A 21935-nucleotide genomic window follows, 5' to 3' on the forward strand; every position below is an offset into this window, starting at 1 on the left:
ACGCCCTGTTAAAGGACGCAACATGATCCACTCCGACGTTGCGATGCAAGTGATCGTGCATACATAGCGTTGAAGCAGACGACATTAACTCTGAGTTAATAAATGAAAGAGAGTGTAACTCTATGAGCGAAATATTAATAAATCATGAACAAGGTGTTCAGAGAATTACAGCAGGTAGATCACCTAGACAAATATATACCTAAAAATCCTTCGTGTGGGATCATACTGATGAGATCCAGACGTGTCCACGACTCTTCTCCTTCCACAAGTAATGTGTAATTTTGGAAGGCTACAAATTTTTTCGGCATCCTGATCCTGATGAGAAAAAACCGAACTTATCCTAACGCGAGTAATGTGTAATTTTAGAAAAATTTCGATTTCCAGCGATTTTCGTCATTTATTACACAATTCGCCATTGAGCGACCTAAATCGTCTAGGATCGAGCGGCACCCTTAGACACTATCGATCAGATAGAATAATGTACCAGAGAGTACCCCAAACTTTAATTTTTCCATACAAAAATGGTCCTCGACCCACAGAGATCGATTAATTGTGTTGAGTAGTTGAGTTTGTATTTTTTTCAGCGCTTGGAAATGATTTTTTGTGTAATCTGCATGCATTTCTGATAAATTACCCGAAATTAGTTTGTGATTTTGAATAACGTTATTCGAGTGACCGAATTCATTTCGATTTTTGAATAACGTTATTGGGGATGCCTGAATTAACTTGTTTGTATTAATAGTACATTACGTCCGAGGTTCCAAATTTTTATTTTGACTATTGGGGACGTGATGGCCCGACCTTAAGGGGAACCGCACGTTCACCGTTCACACTGACAAAGAAAACAACGCCATCGTCAGTTTGTTAAAAATTATATTGGAAATCCAAAGTGTTCTTCAACCATTATAATTTTAGACAAACTGTTTTTCTATTCGCTATCTCTTTCTGTCATTGCAGTTTCTTTTTCGTCAATTTCTTTTTGGATAGTTTGTCATCAGCTACTTTGGCAACGACTTCCTCCTGCTGCCTCCGCTCGTGCCACAACAAGCATAACTACCAAAAAAAGCCGTCCAACAGCAACGAATAATATTTGTTTTTCTTTTAATAAGTGATTGCTGTGTACGTGTACCACCTAATCCTTTATTGACTACATGTCTCCGCTTCTCAATCTATGGTCATTGGTGAAAATTAACGTGCATTCTTTTACTACATCTATGTAGTGGTTGTGCGAAATCCCGAGCTGTTTCGTGTCTGAATATATTTATATTGAAACGCTCATTACAAGCCCCATGCTTCCGACTCCATTTTTATTGCTTCGTGTTCTTTAAAATGTTGAACATGCTGTACGACGAATTCAAAATCTGCAATAAAAATACAATATTGGCTGACCCGATAGACCAAGAAAGCTTCGCCTACCCTAGTAAATGTTTCCAATGTCAACGGATACAATTTATCGGTTAGCATCGCATGCGATCGCTTCAAGTATTCAGCAAAAATGATAATGCATTTCTGGGTCGAATGTGGTTGCCCGATCCAATCGCTTTCAAACAAACTGTATGAAAGAGCACTACTCGACAACATAATCTCATTCCCTAAATACGTTATCATGAACAATTCAGCAGTGCTGTATAAAAATAAATAGAGGTGAATTGAGCGCTCCGTGTTGTTGGAACTTATATCCTGGAAATTAGTCGAAAATTTTAATTTTGATTGCATAGTTGTACGGATTATTGTCATGCATACGAAGGCCAAGCAATAAATTGAACAGCAAATGCATAGGCTACCGGCGGCGAATTGCAACAGAAACATTTTTGATAAAAATGATTCCAAATCATCGATTGTTCTGATTAAAAAATGAGAAAATATTCAATATGAGAAAATAGCATACGTGGTGTGGTATACATACCCTTTTAAATGTAGGTGACCTTTAATCGACGCCACTAAGTCCTGTTTAAAAATGGCCTGTTTTTCCTTAACCGGCATTTTCACTTTACCTGCGGCTCGTCCTATGTTTTTCATTTCCATTCCCAAAATTTTATATCTTAATGAACAGAGCAGCAACAAATACCACATGATAAGGGAAAACAACATTGTCAGAACCACTATATAATATTCGGTAAGACTGAAAATGTACACCACCCAAAACCCAATTTCACTATTTTCCCAATCGAATGGAAGCGCAATATTCGCAATAAGTGACCTCTGACTTCCAAGAAATGGGAGAACTACACATCCCAATGAAATAAAGAGAGTATTTTTCACGCACATTTTCATAAATTTGACAAATTTTTCCACTTTGTTGTTGAAAAATGCGAACGCTTCTTCATTTCGAATTGTGAAAACACAAATCCGGTTTAACATCACCACAGTTTCCATCTGCTTCCAAAGGAACATCCTAATTTTAATAAGCAGAGCTGCGCAAATAATTGAACATTCCGCTAAGAAAATGCTTTCATCAAGAGCGTCTGATATAAATGCTTTAACTGACATTGAAAGTATAAAAGTCAGGTAGTAGATGCAAAAGAATGACTTCTGCAAGAGTTGTCTAGATGTAGGCCTGTCTTCTCCATGCCATAGACCGATACGACGAAATAAAGAAAAAATTTGAACGACAAACTTATGAATTCTAGCGGAATACATCCTTGAATTTATGAACGTCGTGTATGCAGTAGCAAACGGCTGATGGAATATTGAAAACGCTCATTCGTTAAGTCTTTGTGGAACACCAATAATTCCCTTTGCTATAGGTAAATTTTAATAAATTATAAATCAACCGTAACGACGGAGGCCATTCACAAAATATATTCTTGGGAGGCGTTCATTCCGTTTTGTTGATTTCGATTTTATTTCATTTGTTTGTGTAACTCACTAACAGCTTCTTACGGCAAATAACAAGTGCAGACCACCGGCTTAAGAGGAATCTATACACGGCTAAATTGTTGCCTATATTTCGGGGCAAAATTATTATTTCAACGCATCTGAAAGCATTTAAAAACTTTTAAATGTCATTCTGAAGAATGGGCACATTGTGTCCGAAACTTAGTAAATGAATAACACAGGGCATTTTCCATTTTTCGCGTGCGCACTTTGTGAGCAGCCCCATAGTGTCATCATACGTACATTGCCAAATTAATTATTCAAAATTGTTCCTTATTAAACGTGGCTTTAATGCCCACTCGCTTTCTGTAAATGTTTTTTTTAATGTTTTATCGATCGAATTCGCGGCAGGGCCTATTATGTCGAATTGAATTCGCCAAAATTCTCTAAAATTCGCTGAAAGATGGAGATTTTAGACGAATTTCGGCGAATTGAATTCGACTTAAACTGTTACAGACGGCTGTCATCTGGTATCGACAACATCAGTAATAAGAAACGACAAGCTCTTACTAAAGAGTTCTTATATAGCAAAAAGCATGTTCAAAACAAATGAAGGAAAAGATTTCTGAAATCAATATTTGAAAATCTTCTATCAAATGAAGTAATAGATCAGATAGTAAAACTGTTAATATGCTTTCCGCCGCATTACGACTGCAATAACTGAGCAGTTTATGACAATTTTGTTAAACTGCTCATGTTTCTCAGATCCGGTCAAACGACTAATTTTTACTTAAAGCTAACACATTCGTGGTCGTTATTACAGTCGTACATTTTTGAAAAAGGATTCTGATGGAGTGAAATATGAGGCACAAAAATGTAGGCTACAATTTCAGCTATGTACCGGTGGCTCTTAACCCCGGACAAAATAACCCCGATCAAGTCATGACAAAATACTCCCTCGACAGCACTTTTTTTTTTATTTCACGGCCTTCGGCGCAGCATATTAAAAAATATATCGACTATATCAAGTACATTCGAATATATCAACTATATTCGAAGACATCCAACGAATATTTGAAATCATGACTAACTGAGATCATAAATTGGGGCAAATTCAAAGTTTTACGATTGTACTAGTTATTTTCCTAACGCATGCTAAAATGGTTTTTTAGCGAACGAGAGGTTCGAGAGAGAATCGAATTCGCTAAAAAAGCCTTTTAGCATAAGTTAGGAACAACGTGGGAAATTAGCGACGAATTCTCGATATTTCAACACTAGTTAGGCAAAACATATTGCACAATTCGTCTTAGTCGGTTGATGAATACACAGTTCGTGAAAAATGGTTGAAAAATCAACACTCTGATGCAAAATGATTGAAAAATGACGGCGTGATGTTTTAAATGTGCGAATCGCAGGCGTCCCACTAAATTTTGCCTTGTCCGAAATTTGGACATTTCGGACAATTCATAAAAATTTCGGACATTTTCTGCAAAAATTTCGGACATTTTTTTTCTAATTTTCACTAAAGTTACGCATTAAAAAAAGTCTGTAAGTCATTTAAGTCCATTCCACCAACAAATTCTAAGGCTTTATATGAGATGAGAGAGATGAGATTTTTTTTTAAGTATACTTTGACATGACCTGTAGCTGTAAAGATCATAAACCTGAATAGAGGGCTTGAAACCTTCACGAAAAGATAGTGTTAAAGATGTGGGTTAACTAATTCATGTCGCGGAAGAATAATATCTGACATGTTTCTGAGGTAAGGGTTTGTAATAGATCCCATATAAATTTCGTCAAACAAACGAAAATCTAGATTTGGTATTTTAGTATAAAAATTCAGAAAACAGAAATCCAGATCTTCATTTGTCAAATGAAATTCTTGTGAATTCAATTACAAACCACAACTCCCGAATCAGAAACATGTCGTATTTCAACCTTGCGAGACTGTATGTTTAAATAAAACCAGGTTGAATACGGGTCAGGCTTCTTTCCGTTCCTCAAATTTTGGACAAATGCTGAGAAATACATTTTCCTCGCATAGAATAATTTCCTCAAATATGTGGTTTTTAGTCAATACACTTCCTTCGTCGACCTACATCATTTGCATGTATTTCATCGAAGGATGGAAGAAATAATGATCACAAGCAATGTTAAAATTTCGATGCGCCACAGGCGAATCTTGTAATTAGTTTCCATTAAGCCTGTTGGAATTTTTGTCTACTTTTCCTACTATTACTTCAAAAATTCGATCATATTCTCGCTTCTATTCGAAAATTTTTAATGTCGACTATACTGAAAAAATGCTTAAAAAAGATATTGGAGTCAGCCAAGATGTGACGCAGGAAACTCTTAACGTGGCTGTCTTTTAGAGCTACAGCTATTTTCTAACATATTCATTCGCTGCGCTCACTCGTGATATTATTATCTTAATATTGATTTATTGATTTTCACTCGAAGGAAGAATTGTAACATTATGCCCGAGTACCATAATCAGAAAAACAGGATTTTTTTTTTGAGGAAATGCTTTTTTGAATGAAAACCAGGTCTAGAAAATTAGCTGAGTTAGTTATCGTGTTCCATAGGAAAATAAACAATGAGCATATCGGTTTTTCGAGAACTACTCCCAGACCATTGAGCTGATAACGCCCATTTAAAAACTTGACCTAAGGAATTCAGTTCTCCTTCGAACAAAACGTTTTTGAAAATCGATTTAGATTTACTGAAGTTAAAAAAATATTACACATTTAATGTTTCACATTTAACGTCATATTTCCACATAATTTTCAATTATAGTGATCGCGGTACCTATACACATTTTCCGGTATTTTCTGCCATAAAGACCCATATGACTTACAGTCAAGTGAATAAAAATTTAGGGACAAAGTATTGATAGACTGAAAGTTCAATTAAAAATTCTGTGAAGCGCGCCGCAGGCAATTTTTTATAAAATGAGACTTTTATAAGTTTATATATTTAATTCTGGTCAGGTCTTGAAGAATATTTCGGACATTTCGGACAATTTCGGACAAATGTGTAAAATTTCGGACATTTCGGACAAGTGGGACGCCTGGCGAATCGAAGCTTCTGCTTCATTTGATTTATAGATTAGTTATTAGTTGAAATTATTTCCTTTTCGTTCTGGGATGCGAAATATTGAACTTCACGCTTTTAATTGATGTTATGACGAAATCTTTCAGATGTCAAAAATGACAACGTCAAAAATGTCAATGTCAAAACTGTCACTTCACGACAGAAAGATTCGATGTTGTTTGTCTGTAAGAGTCAAACTACATCGAAACTATCGGTCGTAAAGTGACAGTTTTGACATTGACATTTTTGACATCTGAAAAATTTCGTCATAACCTCAATTGAAAACGTGAACTGAACACAAAACTAGTCTTTAAACAATTAATTTTGAATAATATTACAGTATTATCGTAAATATTAGAATAAGGCTACTATAACACTGTGATATTGTTAAAAATAAATTGTTTAAAGACAACTTTTGTGTACAGTTCACGTTTTCAATTGAGGTTATGACGAAATTTTTCAGATGTCAAAAATGACAACGTCAAAAATGTCAATGTCAAAACTGTCACTTCACGACAGAAAGATTCGATGTGGTTTGGCACTAAAACACGAGGGGTTGCTCACTTTGATTCCGTAAAAATTGGATCTCGTCTAATCAGTGAAATTTTGGTGATTACACTTTAGAAACTGATTTCAGACGACTGACATGGTTATTGATTAACAAGTGGTTAAAACAACAAATTTTAAACCAAGACAGAAAACTTTGGGGAGATCACGCAGACGGGAACACACCACGTCTGATGATTTTCCATACAAAAAAAATCACCTTATTATCACAGCGATGACAATCATCATAGTAGTTGAATTTTTGTATGAAACGTCCGCGTATATGTATTTGCGGGTTTACAGTCTTGTTTCAAACAAGTGAGCAATCTACTATTATATGTAGAAGCAAACCACCTAGCATAGTAGTAGAATACGTTTGACACAACCTTAAAACCTTGTACAAGTGTGGAATACGTAGCACACTGTCGTGACTGTCTGATTTATTTATTTCCTGTCAATTCGCCCGAATTTGACCCGAACCTGAATTTTGATAAAAGCCAATAAAGTCTAAGGATAAGGATACGCTCAGTAAAAATCGAAATAACGAAATACTGTTCATCCGAAAAAATCCAGTCTTCTTGTGTATATCGCTACTAAAACTGCACTAGTGAATTGTATGAACCAATGTTTTGAACATTGAGTAGATTTTGCGCCGCAGGCGAAATTTTTGATCCTAAAGTTACTGATTGATACTGATTTTGTAACTTCAGTATTAAATGTAATGAAAATTTTCCTTAAGTTATCCGCTTTCGTCTGAAATAGTTAGAAATAGTGAGAAAAGTGAGGAAATGCGAAAAAAAGTAACTCACTATCACTCCTCTCAAAAATAGTCTGAAAAGTGAGAATAGTGAGGAGACATGCCGCCCTGTCTGGTGGAAAATTTAGGTTTACCCGATCCCGAACTGATTGAACGTGAAAATTTAAGTTTCAGGTGAGACCCGACAATAACAGTTCAGGCTCGGATCGAGCAAGTCAAAATCGAAATAGAAAATTTCAGGAAAGCTTAGTGAATTGAAACAGGGCAACCCGAACGCGATTTGAGTCTTATGTCATGACATGTCACGTAGTGAAAATAAGCACTATGTTATTAGAAATCTTATGATAGAATGTACATACTAACATCTGTTATCAACTCTCTGGAAGCATCATTTTCCTATGTGCTTGATATACTTCTGTTGATGTGATCTATCTTCGATTTTCCGTATCATCACACTAACCGTAATGATGCCATTATATATCTGAAGCACATAAAATGAAAACCAGAAACGATACACATCTCATACTCTGACAAAGCACAGTATCCTAGGCAATAAGTTCGATAAATTATCGACGATAATAAATGTGTATCCACAGCTAGCTGTACCACAAATTGAACAAGTGCAATATAAGTGGGAAATTTACCTTCGTCCAGGTTACTAGAGAACTTTCAATGGATTTCTAGTCACATAATTTTCAGGCACTCATTGCACTCATTTTCATATTATTTTTAACGCACTCACACGTTCAAGATAAATTGGCCATACCTCTTTTATACTTTTATTGGATTAAGTCTGCATTTGCATCGTCAGTGGATCGAGGCAATAAGATCAGCAGACCAATAAAGCGTGTCATTAGCTGTATTTTCGTCCACATTCAGTTGTGAAAGCAAGGATGGCATTGGCATCACATGAAAAATGGGAACTAGTACCCGAAGACAACTTATAATAGACTGGTATTCGGTCCTCTCGCTCTCACCGTAACATGTTGAAAGAGAAAGCAATATTTTGACAAGTACCCCAAGGCAAGTTATAATTAACAAGTCTTCGGTTCTTTCGCTCTGATCATAACAGTCTACAATGGTAGCTAACATTGTTAACAAAATGGCTTCTCTCATCAAAACAAAATGGTGGTCGTCCATCAATTAGCTATGACACATGGCATTCAAAGCTTGAGATAGAATTAACTTTGGAGTATGACGTTAGATGGCAGTGACTGTCATTTCAGTTAGAATTCACTAGCCCCAACAACTTTCGGTTCAGTACCCATATCAACATATAAAGTTGAATGACTTGACTGTCGATTGGCACGATATGCCGAAATGCTGATGCTTCAATAATATGTTCAAGAACACAACTGTTCTAGTTGAGTTCATACTGAGCGTCATTCAATGTCAAAAATTAATTCCATTAAAATTTCGCTCAAGCTATGTTTGCCTGTTACTCCTCATTTGATCGAAAAACCTAGTAAAAATCCAATTTCTTCATTTGAATTGTTCACGATCAAGATAAAATCGAGATTACATAATAACATAACCCATACTTTGGGGAGGTCACGCAGACCGCCATTTTATTAGATACTTTCTTTAGATACTTTAGAAGACTTTCTTTTAAAAGAATTTTCCCACAAGAATTTCGCGCCCGTACAATTGAGAATTTTGCGCCCCTCAGATCGCTGCGCCCTAGGCAAATGTCCGGATTGTCCGTGTGAAGTGGCGGCACTGCCGTTATGTAACCGCGGTTATTGAAAATTCCGAGATAACCCAAAATAACTAATTAGTTGTCGCAACGTTACTACAACGTTGTAGTAACGGTTGTACAACGGTTTTTGCCCAGTTGTGAAATTCTATTAACGAATTGGTTGTGTGACGGTTATACAACGAATTGGTTAATGTTGTGAAAGGGTTGCAAAACCGTCGTAGGACTTATAAGTCACATTTGAAATTTCAATATTGTCTCACTTTTAAGTTGTAGCACGGTTGTTCTACCGTTTGACAACGTTTTCGTTTATTATTATTTTCAACTTCTAACTACATTTTCAAGAACACGTTTTTACATTGAAAATTTTATCTGCGATAGGACATTCGTAAATCAATTCACATTAATTATATGAACAGAAAAGACGTTTGTATGTGCTGCAATCGATTTTTTTAAATTAATTATTCGTTATTTGGTGTGTAAATAAAGTAAGACTTATTTTCTTCACAGTTTGATTTTGGTCAACAACTAGTCAGTCAGACGTTTTTCCAATTTTCCGGACATTGATAATGCCAGTTAAACAAAATTTTATCGATCTATTTCACTTTTATTGTAAGAAACTGTTGTCGATCCTAAATCCTAGCGGGATATTCCTAAAGAGACCTAACAGGACATAAGAATACTAACTTCGACAACAGCGGCCGACAAAAGTTGTGAAATTGATCAATGAAATGCTGATTTACAAATTGGCATAAAGATACAAAATCACTATTCACAAAATACGATCAATTTTCATCACAATTTTCAAACTTCACATTAATTCATTGTTTCACATTATGGCATCGTATTAAAATTGAATTACTAACCGTGGATTTACATAGCAACGTAAAAGTGACAGATGCAATGTTTTTTAAATACTGCAACCCGAAATTTCATTCATAAAATTAAAATTATGAATGAAATTTCGAGTTGCCGTATGAGAAAATTTTTGCATCTGTCACTTTTACGTTGCTATGTAAATCCACAGTAAAGCATAACAAGTTTCTCACTGATCACATCTCCGACCGATCTTTTTTGAATGACATCTTGATTCCAACTGACGTCAGTTATGCTCAAAACAAACGAGGTATTCAAAACGTGTTTTGGTCCTATTTTTCATGACGAAATTTTCGAAACTGTCAAATGAAGTTAGAAATTTTTCTATTTAAAATCGCGATTGCTGCATCTGTCAATGAAAACTAGGACCAAAACACGTTTTCAATGCCTCGTATGTTATGAGCAAAACCGTTTTAAGACGAATTAGTTGAGTAGATTACTCCAACTTATTGGTTGCATAACAGTTAATTGACGAGTAAGTTTTTGGCCAAAAATTGTCGATTCACTAATTCATTTCATAACGGTAGTACAACTAATTCGTTAAAAATTGAATGATAAGGAATTAGTTGTGAAACGGTTATATAACGAATAAGTTATGGTGAACATAACGTATTCGTTACATAACCGTTGAACAACGAAAAAGTTTGCAACGAATTAGTCAATTTTCCAACCGGATCAGTGGAAACAACTGATGATGAAGAACGCTAGCCTCAGACCGCCACTGAGTCCCGAGGTCGAAACAGCCCTGTTTTCTTCGTTAAATTCACCCAACGTGAACCATGAGTGGGTAGAGAAGAGCAAAAGCTCTGTTTGTTGTTTTGTTTATCTCTGAATTTAGCTCCTTATTTGTAGGCATTTCAGATGGGGATATTTTCAGTGATTTCAAACGTCCTGTTAAAGGACGCAACATGATCCACTCCGACGTTGCGATGCAAGTGATCGTGCATACATAGCGTTGAAGCAGACGACATTAACTCTGAGTTAATAAATGAAAGAGAGTGTAACTCTATGAGCGAAATATTAATAAATCATGAACAAGGTGTTCAGAGAATTACAGCAGGTAGATCACCTAGACAAATATATACCTAAAAATCCTTCGTGTGGGATCATACTGATGAGATCCAGACGTGTCCACGACTCTTCTCCTTCCACAAGTAATGTGTAATTTTGGAAGGCTACAAATTTTTTCGGCATCCTGATCCTGATGAGAAAAAACCGAACCTATCCTAACGCGAGTAATGTGTAATTTTAGAAAAATTTCGATTTCCAGCGATTTTCGTCATTTATTACACAATTCGCCATTGAGCGACCTAAATCGTCTAGGATCGAGCGGCACCCTTAGACACTATCGATCAGATAGAACAATGTACCAGAGAGTACCCCAAACTTTAATTTTTCCATACAAAAATGGTCCTCGACCCACAGAGATCGATTAATTGTGTTGAGTAGTTGAGTTTGTATTTTTTTCAGCGCTTGGAAATGATTTTTTGTGTAATCTGCATGCATTTCTGATAAATTACCCGAAATTAGTTTGTGATTTTGAATAACGTTATTCGAGTGACCGAATTCATTTCGATTTTTGAATAACGTTATTGGGGATGCCTGAATTAACTTGTTTGTATTAATAGTACATTACGTCCGAGGTTCCAAATTTTTATTTTGACTATTGGGGACGTGATGGCCCGACCTTAAGGGGAACCGCACGTTCACCGTTCACACTGACAAAGAAAACAACGCCATCGTCAGTTTGTTAAAAATTATATTGGAAATCCAAAGTGTTCTTCAACCATTATAATTTTAGACAAACTGTTTTTCTATTCGCTATCTCTTTCTGTCATTGCAGTTTCTTTTTCGTCAATTTCTTTTTGGATAGTTTGTCATCAGCTACTTTGGCAACGACTTCCTCCTGCTGCCTCCGCTCGTGCCACAACAAGCATAACTACCAAAAAAAGCCGTCCAACAGCAACGAATAATATTTTTTTTTCTTTTAATAAGTGATTGCTGTGTACGTGTACCACCTAATCCTTTATTGACTACATGTCTCCGCTTCTCAATCTATGGTCATTGGTGGAAATTAACGTGCATTCTTTTACTACATCTATGTAGTGGTTGTGCGAAATCCCGAGCTGTTTCGTGTCTGAATATATTTATATTGAAACGCTCATTACAAGCCCCATGCTTCCGACTCCATTTTTATTGCTTCGTGTTCTTTAAAATGTTGAACATGCTGTACGACGAATTCAAAATCTGCAATAAAAATACAATATTGACTGACCCGATAGACCAAGAAAGCTTCGCCTACCCTAGTAAATGTTTCCAATGTCAACGGATACAATTTATCGGTTAGCATCGCATGCGATCGCTTCAAGTATTCAGCAAAAATGATAATGCATTTCTGGGTCGAATGTGGTTGCCCGATCCAATCGCTTTCAAACAAACTGTATGAAAGAGCACTACTCGACAACATAATCTCATTCCCTAAATACGTTATCATGAACAATTCAGCAGTGCTGTATAAAAATAAATAGAGGTGAATTGAGCGCTCCGTGTTGTTGGAACTTATATCCTGGAAATTAGTCGAAAATTTTAATTTTGATTGCATAGTTGTACGGATTATTGTCATGCATACGAAGGCCAAGCAATAAATTGAACAGCAAATGCATAGGCTACCGGCGGCGAATTGCAACAGAAACATTTTTGATAAAAATGATTCCAAATCATCGATTGTTCTGATTAAAAAATGAGAAAATATTCAATATGAGAAAATAGCATACGTGGTGTGGTATACATACCCTTTTAAATGTAGGTGACCTTTAATCGACGCCACTAAGTCCTGTTTAAAAATGGCCTGTTTTTCCTTAACCGGCATTTTCACTTTACCTGCGGCTCGTCCTATGTTTTTCATTTCCATTCCCAAAATTTTATATCTTAATGAACAGAGCAGCAACAAATACCACATGATAAGGGAAAACAACATTGTCAGAACCACTATATAATATTCGGTAAGACTGAAAATGTACACCACCCAAAACCCAATTTCACTATTTTCCCAATCGAATGGAAGCGCAATATTCGCAATAAGTGACCTCTGACTTCCAAGAAATGGGAGAACTACACATCCCAATGAAATAAAGAGAGTATTTTTCACGCACATTTTCATAAATTTGACAAATTTTTCCACTTTGTTGTTGAAAAATGCGAACGCTTCTTCATTTCGAATTGTGAAAACACAAATCCGGTTTAACATCACCACAGTTTCCATCTGCTTCCAAAGGAACATCCTAATTTTAATAAGCAGAGCTGCGCAAATAATTGAACATTCCGCTAAGAAAATGCTTTCATCAAGAGCGTCTGATATAAATGCTTTAACTGACATTGAAAGTATAAAAGTCAGGTAGTAGATGCAAAAGAATGACTTCTGCAAGAGTTGTCTAGATGTAGGCCTGTCTTCTCCATGCCATAGACCGATACGACGAAATAAAGAAAAAATTTGAACGACAAACTTATGAATTCTAGCGGAATACATCCTTGAATTTATGAACGTCGTGTATGCAGTAGCAAACGGCTGATGGAATATTGAAAACGCTCATTCGTTAAGTCTTTGTTGAACACCAATAATTCCCTTTGCTATAGGTAAATTTTAATAAATTATAAATCAACCGTAACGACGGAGGCCATTCACAAAATATATTCTTGGGAGGCGTTCATTCCGTTTTGTTGATTTTGATTTTATTTCATTTGTTTGTGTAACTCACTAACAGCTTCTTACGGCAAATAACAAGTGCAGACCACCGGCTTAAGAGGAATCTATACACGGCTAAATTGTTGCCTATATTTCGGGGCAAAATTATTATTTCAACGCATCTGAAAGCATTTAAAAACTTTTAAATGTCATTCTGAAGAATGGGCACATTGGGTCCGAAACTTAGTAAATTTAATAACACAGGGCATTTTCCATTTTTCGCGTGCGCACTTTGTGAGCAGCCCCATAGTGTCATCATACGTGCATTGCCAAATTAATTATTCAAAATTGTTCCTTATTAAACGTGGTTTTAATGCCCACTCGCTTTCTGTAAATGTTTTTTTTAATGTTTTATCGATCGAATTCGCGGCAGGGCCTATTATGTCGAATTTAATTCGCCAAAATTCTCTAAAATTCGCTGAAAGATGGAGATTTTAGACGAATTTCGGCGAATTGAATTCGACTTAAACTGTTACAGACGGCTGTCATCTGGTATCGACAACATCAGTAATAAGAAACGACAAGCTCTTACTAAAGAGTTCTTATATAGCAAAAAGCATGTTCAAAACAAATGAAGGAAAAGATTTCTGAAATCAATATTTGAAAATCTTCTATCAAATAAAGTAATAGATCAGATAGTAAAACTGTTAATATGCTTTCCGCCGCATTACGACTGCAATAACTGAGCAGTTTATGAAAATTTTGTTAAACTGCTCATGTTTCTCAGATCCGGTCAAACGACTAATTTTTACTTAAAGCTAACACATTCGTGGTCGTTATTACAGTCGTACATTTTTGAAAAAGGATTCTGATGGAGTGAAATATGAGGCACAAAAATGTAGGCTACAATTTCAGCTATGTACCGGTGGCTCTTAACCCCGGACAAAATAACCCCGATCAAGTCATGACAAAATACTCCCTCGACAGCACTTTTTTTTTAATTTCACGGCCTTCGGCGCAGCATATTAAAAAATATATCGACTATATCAAGTACATTCGAATATATCAACTATATTCGAAGACATCCAACGAATATTTGAAATCATGACTAACTGAGATCATAAATTGGGGCAAATTCAAAGTTTTACGATTGTACTAGTTATTTTCCTAACGCATGCTAAAATGATTTTTTAGCGAACGAGAGGTTCGAGAGAGAATCGAATTCGCTTAAAAAAGCCTTTTAGCATAAGTTAGGAACAACGTGGGAAATTAGCGACGAATTCTCGATATTTTAACACTAGTTAGGCAAAACATATTAACATATAAAATGGTTGAAAAATCAACACTCTGATGCAAAATGATTGAAAAATGACGGCGTGATGTTTTAAATGTGCGAATCGAAGCTTCTGCTTCATTTGATTTATAGATTAGTTATTAGTTGAAATTATATCCTTTTCGTTCTGGGATGCGAAATATTGAACTTTACGCTTTTAATTGATGTTATGACGAAATCTTTCAGATGTCAAAAATGACAACGCCAAAAATGTCAATGTCAAAACTGTCACTTCACGACAGAAAGATTCGATGTGGTTTGTCTGTAAGAGTCAAACTATATCGAAACTATCGGTCGTAAAGTGACAGTTTTGACATTGACATTTTTGACATCTGAAAAATTTCGTCATAACTTCAATTGAAAACGTGAACTGAACACAAAACTAGTCTTTAAACAATTAATTTTGAATAATATTACAGTATTATCGTAAATATTAGAATAAGGCTACTATAACACTGTGATATTGTTAAAAATAAATTGTTTAAAGACAACTTTTGTGTACAGTTCACGTTTTCAATTGAGGTTATGACGAAATTTTTCAGATGTCAAAAATGACAACGTCAAAAATGTCAATGTCAAAACTGTCACTTCACGACAGAAAGATTCGATGTGGTTTGGCACTAAAACACGAGGGGTTGCTCACTTTGATTGCGTAAAAATTGGATCTCGTCTAATCAGTGAAATTTTGGTGATTACACTTTAGAAACTGATTTCAGACGACTGACATGGTTATTGATTAACAAGTGGTTAAAACAACAAATTTTAAACCAAGACAGAAAACTTTGGGGAGATCACGCAGACGGGAACACACCACGTCTGATGATTTTCCATACAAAAAAAATCACCTTATTATCACAGCGATGACAATCATCATAGTAGTTGAATTTTTGTATGAAACGTCCGCGTATATGTATTTGCGTGTTTACAGTCTTGTTTCAAACAAGTGAGCAATCTACTATTATATGTAGAAGCAAACCACCTAGCATAGTAGTAGAATACGTTTGACACAACCTTAAAACCTTGTACAAGTGTGGAATACGTAGCACACTGTCGTGACTGTCTGATTTATTTATTTTCTGTCAATTCGCCCGAATTTGACCCGAACCTGAATTTTGATAAAAGCCAATAAAGTCTAAGGATAAGGATACGCTCAGTAAAAATCGAAATAACGAAATCCTGTTCATCCGAAAAAATCCAGTCTTCTTGTGTATATCGCTACTAAAACTGCACTAGTGAATTGTATGAACCAATGTTTTGAACATTGAGTAGATTTTGCGCCGCAGGCGAAATTTTTGATCCTAAAGTTACTGATTGATACTGATTTTGTAACTTCAGTATTAAATGTAATGAAAATTTTCCTTAAGTTATCCGCTTTCGTCTGAAATAGTTAGAAATAGTGAGAAAAGTGAGGAAATGCGAAAAAAAGTAACTCACTATCACTCCTCTCAAAAATAGTCTGAAAAGTGAGAATAGTGAGGAGACATGCCGCCCTGTCTGGTGGAAAATTTAGGTTTACCCGATCCCGAACTGATTGAACGTGAAAATTTAAGTTTCAGGTGAGACCCGACAATAACAGTTCAGGCTCGGATCGAGCAAGTCAAAATCGAAATCGAAAATTTCAGGAAAGCTTAGTGAATTGAAACAGGGCAACCCGAACGCGATTTGAGTCTTATGTCATGACATGTCACGTAGTGAAAATAAGCACTATGTTATTAGAAATCTTATGATAGAATGTACATACTAACATCTGTTATCAACTCTCTGGAGGCATCATTTTCCTATGTGCTTGATATACTTCTGTTGATGTGATCTATCTTCGATTTTCCGTATCATCACACTAACCGTAATGATGCCATTATATATCTGAAGCACATAAAATGAAAACCAGAAACGATACACATCTCATACTCTGACAAAGCACAGCATCCTAGGCAATAAGTTCGATAAATTATCGACGATAATAAATGTGTATCCACAGCTAGCTGTACCACAAATTGAACAAGTGCAATATCCTTTGAATTAAATAAATTTAATTGAGACGCTGTGTTTCGAAAATTTGTCGCACTATTTCGGGTGTATTGCTGGAATGTATAAGGATAGTGCACTCAACCAACAGACCATAAATATGATGACCCATTTAATAAACTCGAAAAATAAAGACAAAAACGAAGGAAGAAGAGAGAGAACTTCATTACATACATGAAAACGTAAATTTAAGTTTGTGCAGTATTTATATCGGTGCATTAGGTTAGCTCACAGTTGTTAAAAGTTACAACCAGGGAAAACATTGAAATAATTCCAACAATATCATGCTCAGCAAACTTTAAGTTAAACGCCAGTGTAGTAGAAAATATGTTGGATATTAGATTACCGAAAGCTTCGTTGTGTAAATGTGTCTGGCTTGTTTGCAAGATGTTCGTTTGGTAACTATATTAGTTTAGGTAATAGCGTCGTCGTTGGGAAATAGAAGAGGCAAATTTATGTTCACTATTTTCCACTAGAAAGAATGTTGGAGGCTCAAAATAACCTATAAAGTAATAGCGACACGTGCTGTACGAATTGACTAACCATGTCAATCCAATAAACTAAATTCAAAAACAAAGGCAGCCGATCGCGGAAATTTATCGTGAGAGGAAGTTTGTATTGCATACCCTTTATTGCATTGACTGTCTGTTACGTTGTATTTAGCCTGTATGGTAAATTTATTTTAGTGTGGGAAATTTACCTTCGTCCAGGTTACTAGAGAACTTTCAATGGATTACTAGTCACATAATTTTCAGGCACTCATTGCACTCATTTTCATATTATTTTTAACGCACTCACACGTTCAAGATAAATTGGCCATACCTCTTTTATACTTTTATTGGATTAAGTCTGCATTTGCATCGTCAGTGGATCGAGGCAATAAGATCAGCAGACCAATAAAGCGTGTCATTAGCTGTATTTTCGTCCACATTCAGTTGTGCAAGCAAGGATGGCATTGGCATCACATGAAAAATGGGAACTAGTACCCGAAGACAACTTATAATAGACTGGTATTCGGTCCTCTCGCTCTCACCGTAACATGTTGAAAGAGAAAGCAATATTTTGACAAGTACCCCAAGGCAAGTTATAATTAACAAGTCTTCGGTTCTTTCGCTCTGATCATAACAGTCTACAATGATAGCTAACATTGTTAACAAAATGGCTTCTCTCATCAAAACAAAATGGTGGTCGTCCATCAATTAGCTATGACACATGGCATTCAAAGCTTGAGATAGAATTAACTTTGGAGTATGACGTTAGATGGCAGTGACTGTCATTTCAGTTAGAATTCACTAGCCCCAACAACTTTCGGTTCAGTACCCATATCAACATATAAAGTTGAATGACTTGACTGTCGATTGGCACGATATGCCGAAATGTTGATGCTTCAATAATATGTTTAAGAACACAACTGTTCTAGTTGAGTTCATACTGAGCGTCATTCAATGTCAAAAATTAATTCCATTAAAATTTCTCTCAAGCTATGTTTGCCTGTTACTCCTCATTTGATCGAAAAACCTAGTAAAAATCCAATTTCTTCATTTGAATTGTTCACGATCAAGATAAAATCGAGATTACATAATAACATAACCCATAATAACAGTATATTGTTGAACTACGGTTCATCATACGTGATGCAATGAAAATGAGTAGATGGCACCACTTTAGAAGTGTTTAAAATTATGATTATTACCTGATGCAGGACAATGAAAGTGTAAAACAGGTATGGTCTATTGTCCGCCCGGAGGACATAAAAATTCGATTTTCGTACTTAAACGCACTCATTTTCATATTATTTTGACATAAAATGTGAGTGCGTTTAATACGAATTTGCCGATCGACCATACCTGTTCTAGACTTTCATTGATGCAGGACTCGTCCTATCAATTAATAAATGAGAAGCACCAGGTCTAATGTCACTGCGGAGGACGTAAAGATTTTGAAAACGGACTCAAACGCACTCATTTTCATATTCTTTTAACATAAATAATACATGCGTTCAAGATAAATCGACCGATTCTGAAGAATCGACCGTACCTGATACTTTTTAGATTCATTGCAATTAATACCAAATAATAATGTATAATTTAGCTAGCAATATTGTAAACTACAAGCTGACAGGTTTCCAATCTGCAACATATAAATTAGACTTAATTACACATAAGCACATTGCACGAATCAAGTGTTATGTCGTATAGTGCCTAGCAACAACGAATATTATGTTGGTAAAACTTTAATTCAAATAGTTAGTCCAGGTAGAAAATTCAAGATTGTTTTGGATGCATTGTAGTGTATGAAGATTTAATTACTTCGGAATCTACTGTCTAAAAGTTTTTGAAGTGCACAACTTTGCAACTGATAATATATTTCATGAATTAGATCCTGTTCTATTTATCTATTAAATATGTTGATTTTTATTTAAAATGTTATTTTCGACATGAGTGAGGTGTTCCAAGGTTGGTTCCTAAATTTCGGGATTAGACATGATTCCTCTGGCACTTCCTAACTTCCATCGGATTTTTTGATTGCTTTGGCACGGTGGGGTTGAACAAAACTTAAGTAGAGTCGCGACACCACCTCTGATTTTTTTTCATGTTCTGGTTGAGGGACTCGAGTACTACACGAAACTGTATTCAGTTCCCGAATCTGTTCGGCCGTTTCGGAGAACCGACACACATGGCCGTGCGGGACCCACGAGTCAATTTGAATACAGATTGTTATCGCAACCGCAACCGATAGAGGGACTAATTCTAGGCTAAGTCGTGTTAAAATGGCTTCCCTCGACAACCTGACCACGTAGCTACAGCCCGCTAAATTCGAAAATTCGACATTTTTAAATGGTGATATGTCCAAGATGAAGAAAGTTTGAAAATCTTTGAATGGCGATATTGGTAGAAGAATCCATGCTCTATTAAACGCCGAGAATGGATTTTACAAAATTTGCCTGAATTGTACAATAAAAAGTTTATTTTCACCATCCTCGACGAAACTTCAACTCATCTGTAATACATAGGTTGACACTTCTCGCAACAAAGCAATAATGCCTGATCAGCCTGCAGTCTAAGTTTTACAACGATACCACACTTGCTATACCAGCCTAACAGCAAATTTCTGTTACGACATTTTGTTTGCAGCAAGGTCACTCTACGGCAAAATTTTCGACTTATTATCCATCTTCAAGTGCCCGTTCCTTTGGGATTATCCATTCTTCATAAATAAGTTGTATGAGTTATTTGAAGCAAGTCTTACAATGATTACGTGCATCTGGAGTCGGTTAAAGCTGATTTCCACATATTTTTTAGGTAATTTCCTCTAACATGTAGCGAAATCATCTTTAACCGACTCCAGATACACGTAATTAATGTAGGAATTGCTTCAAATGATTATTTATAAAGAATGGATAACAATTTCACTCATCCTAAAAGAAGGTGTTAAGGAATCTCGCGCCGCGTAATTCACAATAATTCACAAAGTGACATCTTCCTTATACAAAATGTGTCATTTTGTCAATTATTGTGAATGACGCGGCGCGAAACTCCTAGCAGTCTAACTGTGGATTTACATAGCAACGTAAAAGTGACAGATGCAATGTTTTTTAAATACTGCAACCCGAAATTTCATTCATAAAATTAAAATTATGAATGAAATTTCGAGTTGCCGTATGAGAAAATTTTTGCATCTGTCACTTTTACGTTGCTATGTAAATCCACAGTAAAAGAACGGGGTTTAAGTGCAATGGTGAGTTTAATGGGTGGGTTTAATCATTTTAATGGGTTGAATGATTATAATCGTTAATGCGCCATCTTACAGAAATTGACAAAAAGAAACAATTCACGCCGTAAGTGTGCCTAAAATTTGAATTTTAAGTGAACGATTCGATGAAAAAGTGAACCGAAAAATACATGTCAACGCTTCATTGTATGAAAATGACGCTACGTTAGAAAGACCTCCGCACTTTCCGTTTTGAATTTCGACCGCACTTACGACGTGAATTAGAGAAATGATAACAGGTGATAACAGATGTAGAGGTGACACAATTTTTCTTCTTCATAGCTTCATTATTACCGCTCTATTTTCTGGTGAAATACCTTCGCTCTAGTAAATATCACTGAAATGTCATAGCAGTGAAGTTGGTTCACTAAAAACTAGAGCGCTGACATTTTTAGTAGTCAAACGACGAAAATTATGGATATATTCACTTGTCTGACCAGTTTCTTTTTTTAAATTTCATTCTTATGGGTCGTCTGTCACCTAATTTCCTTTGAAATAAAATTTATTTTTTCTTTTCAATGTTTATCGATTTATTTCTGTTATTTTACAATTTTACATAAGAGTTAACATTACACATTCTGTTCAGGAAACATCACTGTCACGTCATTGTTACTTTTAGCCTAATAACTACGAAGAAATAACATAAATATATTTTTGTTTTTTGTTTTTAAATTTATCTAATAATGATGATTGACTCGCATAATCCTTTATAATAAATGAATTTTATAATTAACAGACTGTAGTTTCATCTTTAGCAATGTTTCTTTTAATTTTCTTCATCAAAAATCAATTTTTGCTTCTAAATAATTTTTTCAAATTTAATTTTTATTTTTCTTTTAAACCTAATTTGTAATTTGGATTTTCGAAGCAAAAATTTGTTTCGCTTTCTACAAATTTAGACGTATTGCTTTACCAACAAGAGTAATTTTCAAAATATTTTTTTTAAATTTAAATTCCTTTGTACTAATTTAATTATTTTTAATTTAAAATTTTAGTAATTCAATGGAAGAATGTAAACTGTGATGCACTAACAGTGCCAATAGAATCGATTGAATAAAACTGTTGCACAATATATTCAATATAAACGGATAATTTCACCATCACAAGGAATTTGAATTTTATGCAACAAGTTGCGAAATGGATTCCATTTAATGGTTTGTGTCACTTGATGTGCAAATTGTCACACCGAAAAGGTTGCAAAATATTTTTTACAATTGACAACTACAATATGACGACAAATGTTGTGATGTTTGTGGCAATGTTGACAAACAAGATATTTCTAAGGTATGTTGTGTGGAAGTATTGACCAAGGTTGAATATTTGCAGGTTATGCCGATCG

At 35.3% G+C, this 21935-nt stretch overlaps 2 protein-coding genes across 2 annotated transcripts; both read right to left on the reverse strand.

Moving 5' to 3' along the window:
* Positions 1-1111: 1111 nt before the first annotated feature.
* Positions 1112-2710, reverse strand: LOC119084132 (odorant receptor 94b-like). Its single transcript, XM_037193983.1, has 4 exons — positions 1907-2710; positions 1744-1843; positions 1417-1680; positions 1112-1361 (listed from the first exon to the last, which is right to left on the reverse strand). Exons 1-4 carry the CDS (start codon positions 2638-2640, stop codon positions 1308-1310), a joined length of 1152 nt encoding a protein of 383 aa, XP_037049878.1. The 5' UTR covers positions 2641-2710; the 3' UTR covers positions 1112-1307.
* Positions 2711-11873: 9163 nt separating this feature from the next.
* LOC119084133 (odorant receptor 94b-like) lies at positions 11874-13372 on the reverse strand. The gene is made up of 4 exons (XM_037193984.1): positions 12578-13372; positions 12415-12514; positions 12088-12351; positions 11874-12032 (listed from the first exon to the last, which is right to left on the reverse strand). The coding sequence occupies exons 1-4, from the start codon at positions 13309-13311 to the stop codon at positions 11979-11981; spliced, it is 1152 nt and encodes a 383-aa protein (XP_037049879.1). The 5' UTR covers positions 13312-13372; the 3' UTR covers positions 11874-11978.
* Between the last annotated feature and the right edge of the window lie 8563 nt (positions 13373-21935).

The sequence above is a fragment of the Bradysia coprophila genome, unplaced genomic scaffold (assembly GCF_014529535.1).
Source record: "Bradysia coprophila strain Holo2 unplaced genomic scaffold, BU_Bcop_v1 contig_732, whole genome shotgun sequence".
Lineage (NCBI taxonomy): Eukaryota > Metazoa > Arthropoda > Insecta > Diptera > Sciaridae > Bradysia > Bradysia coprophila.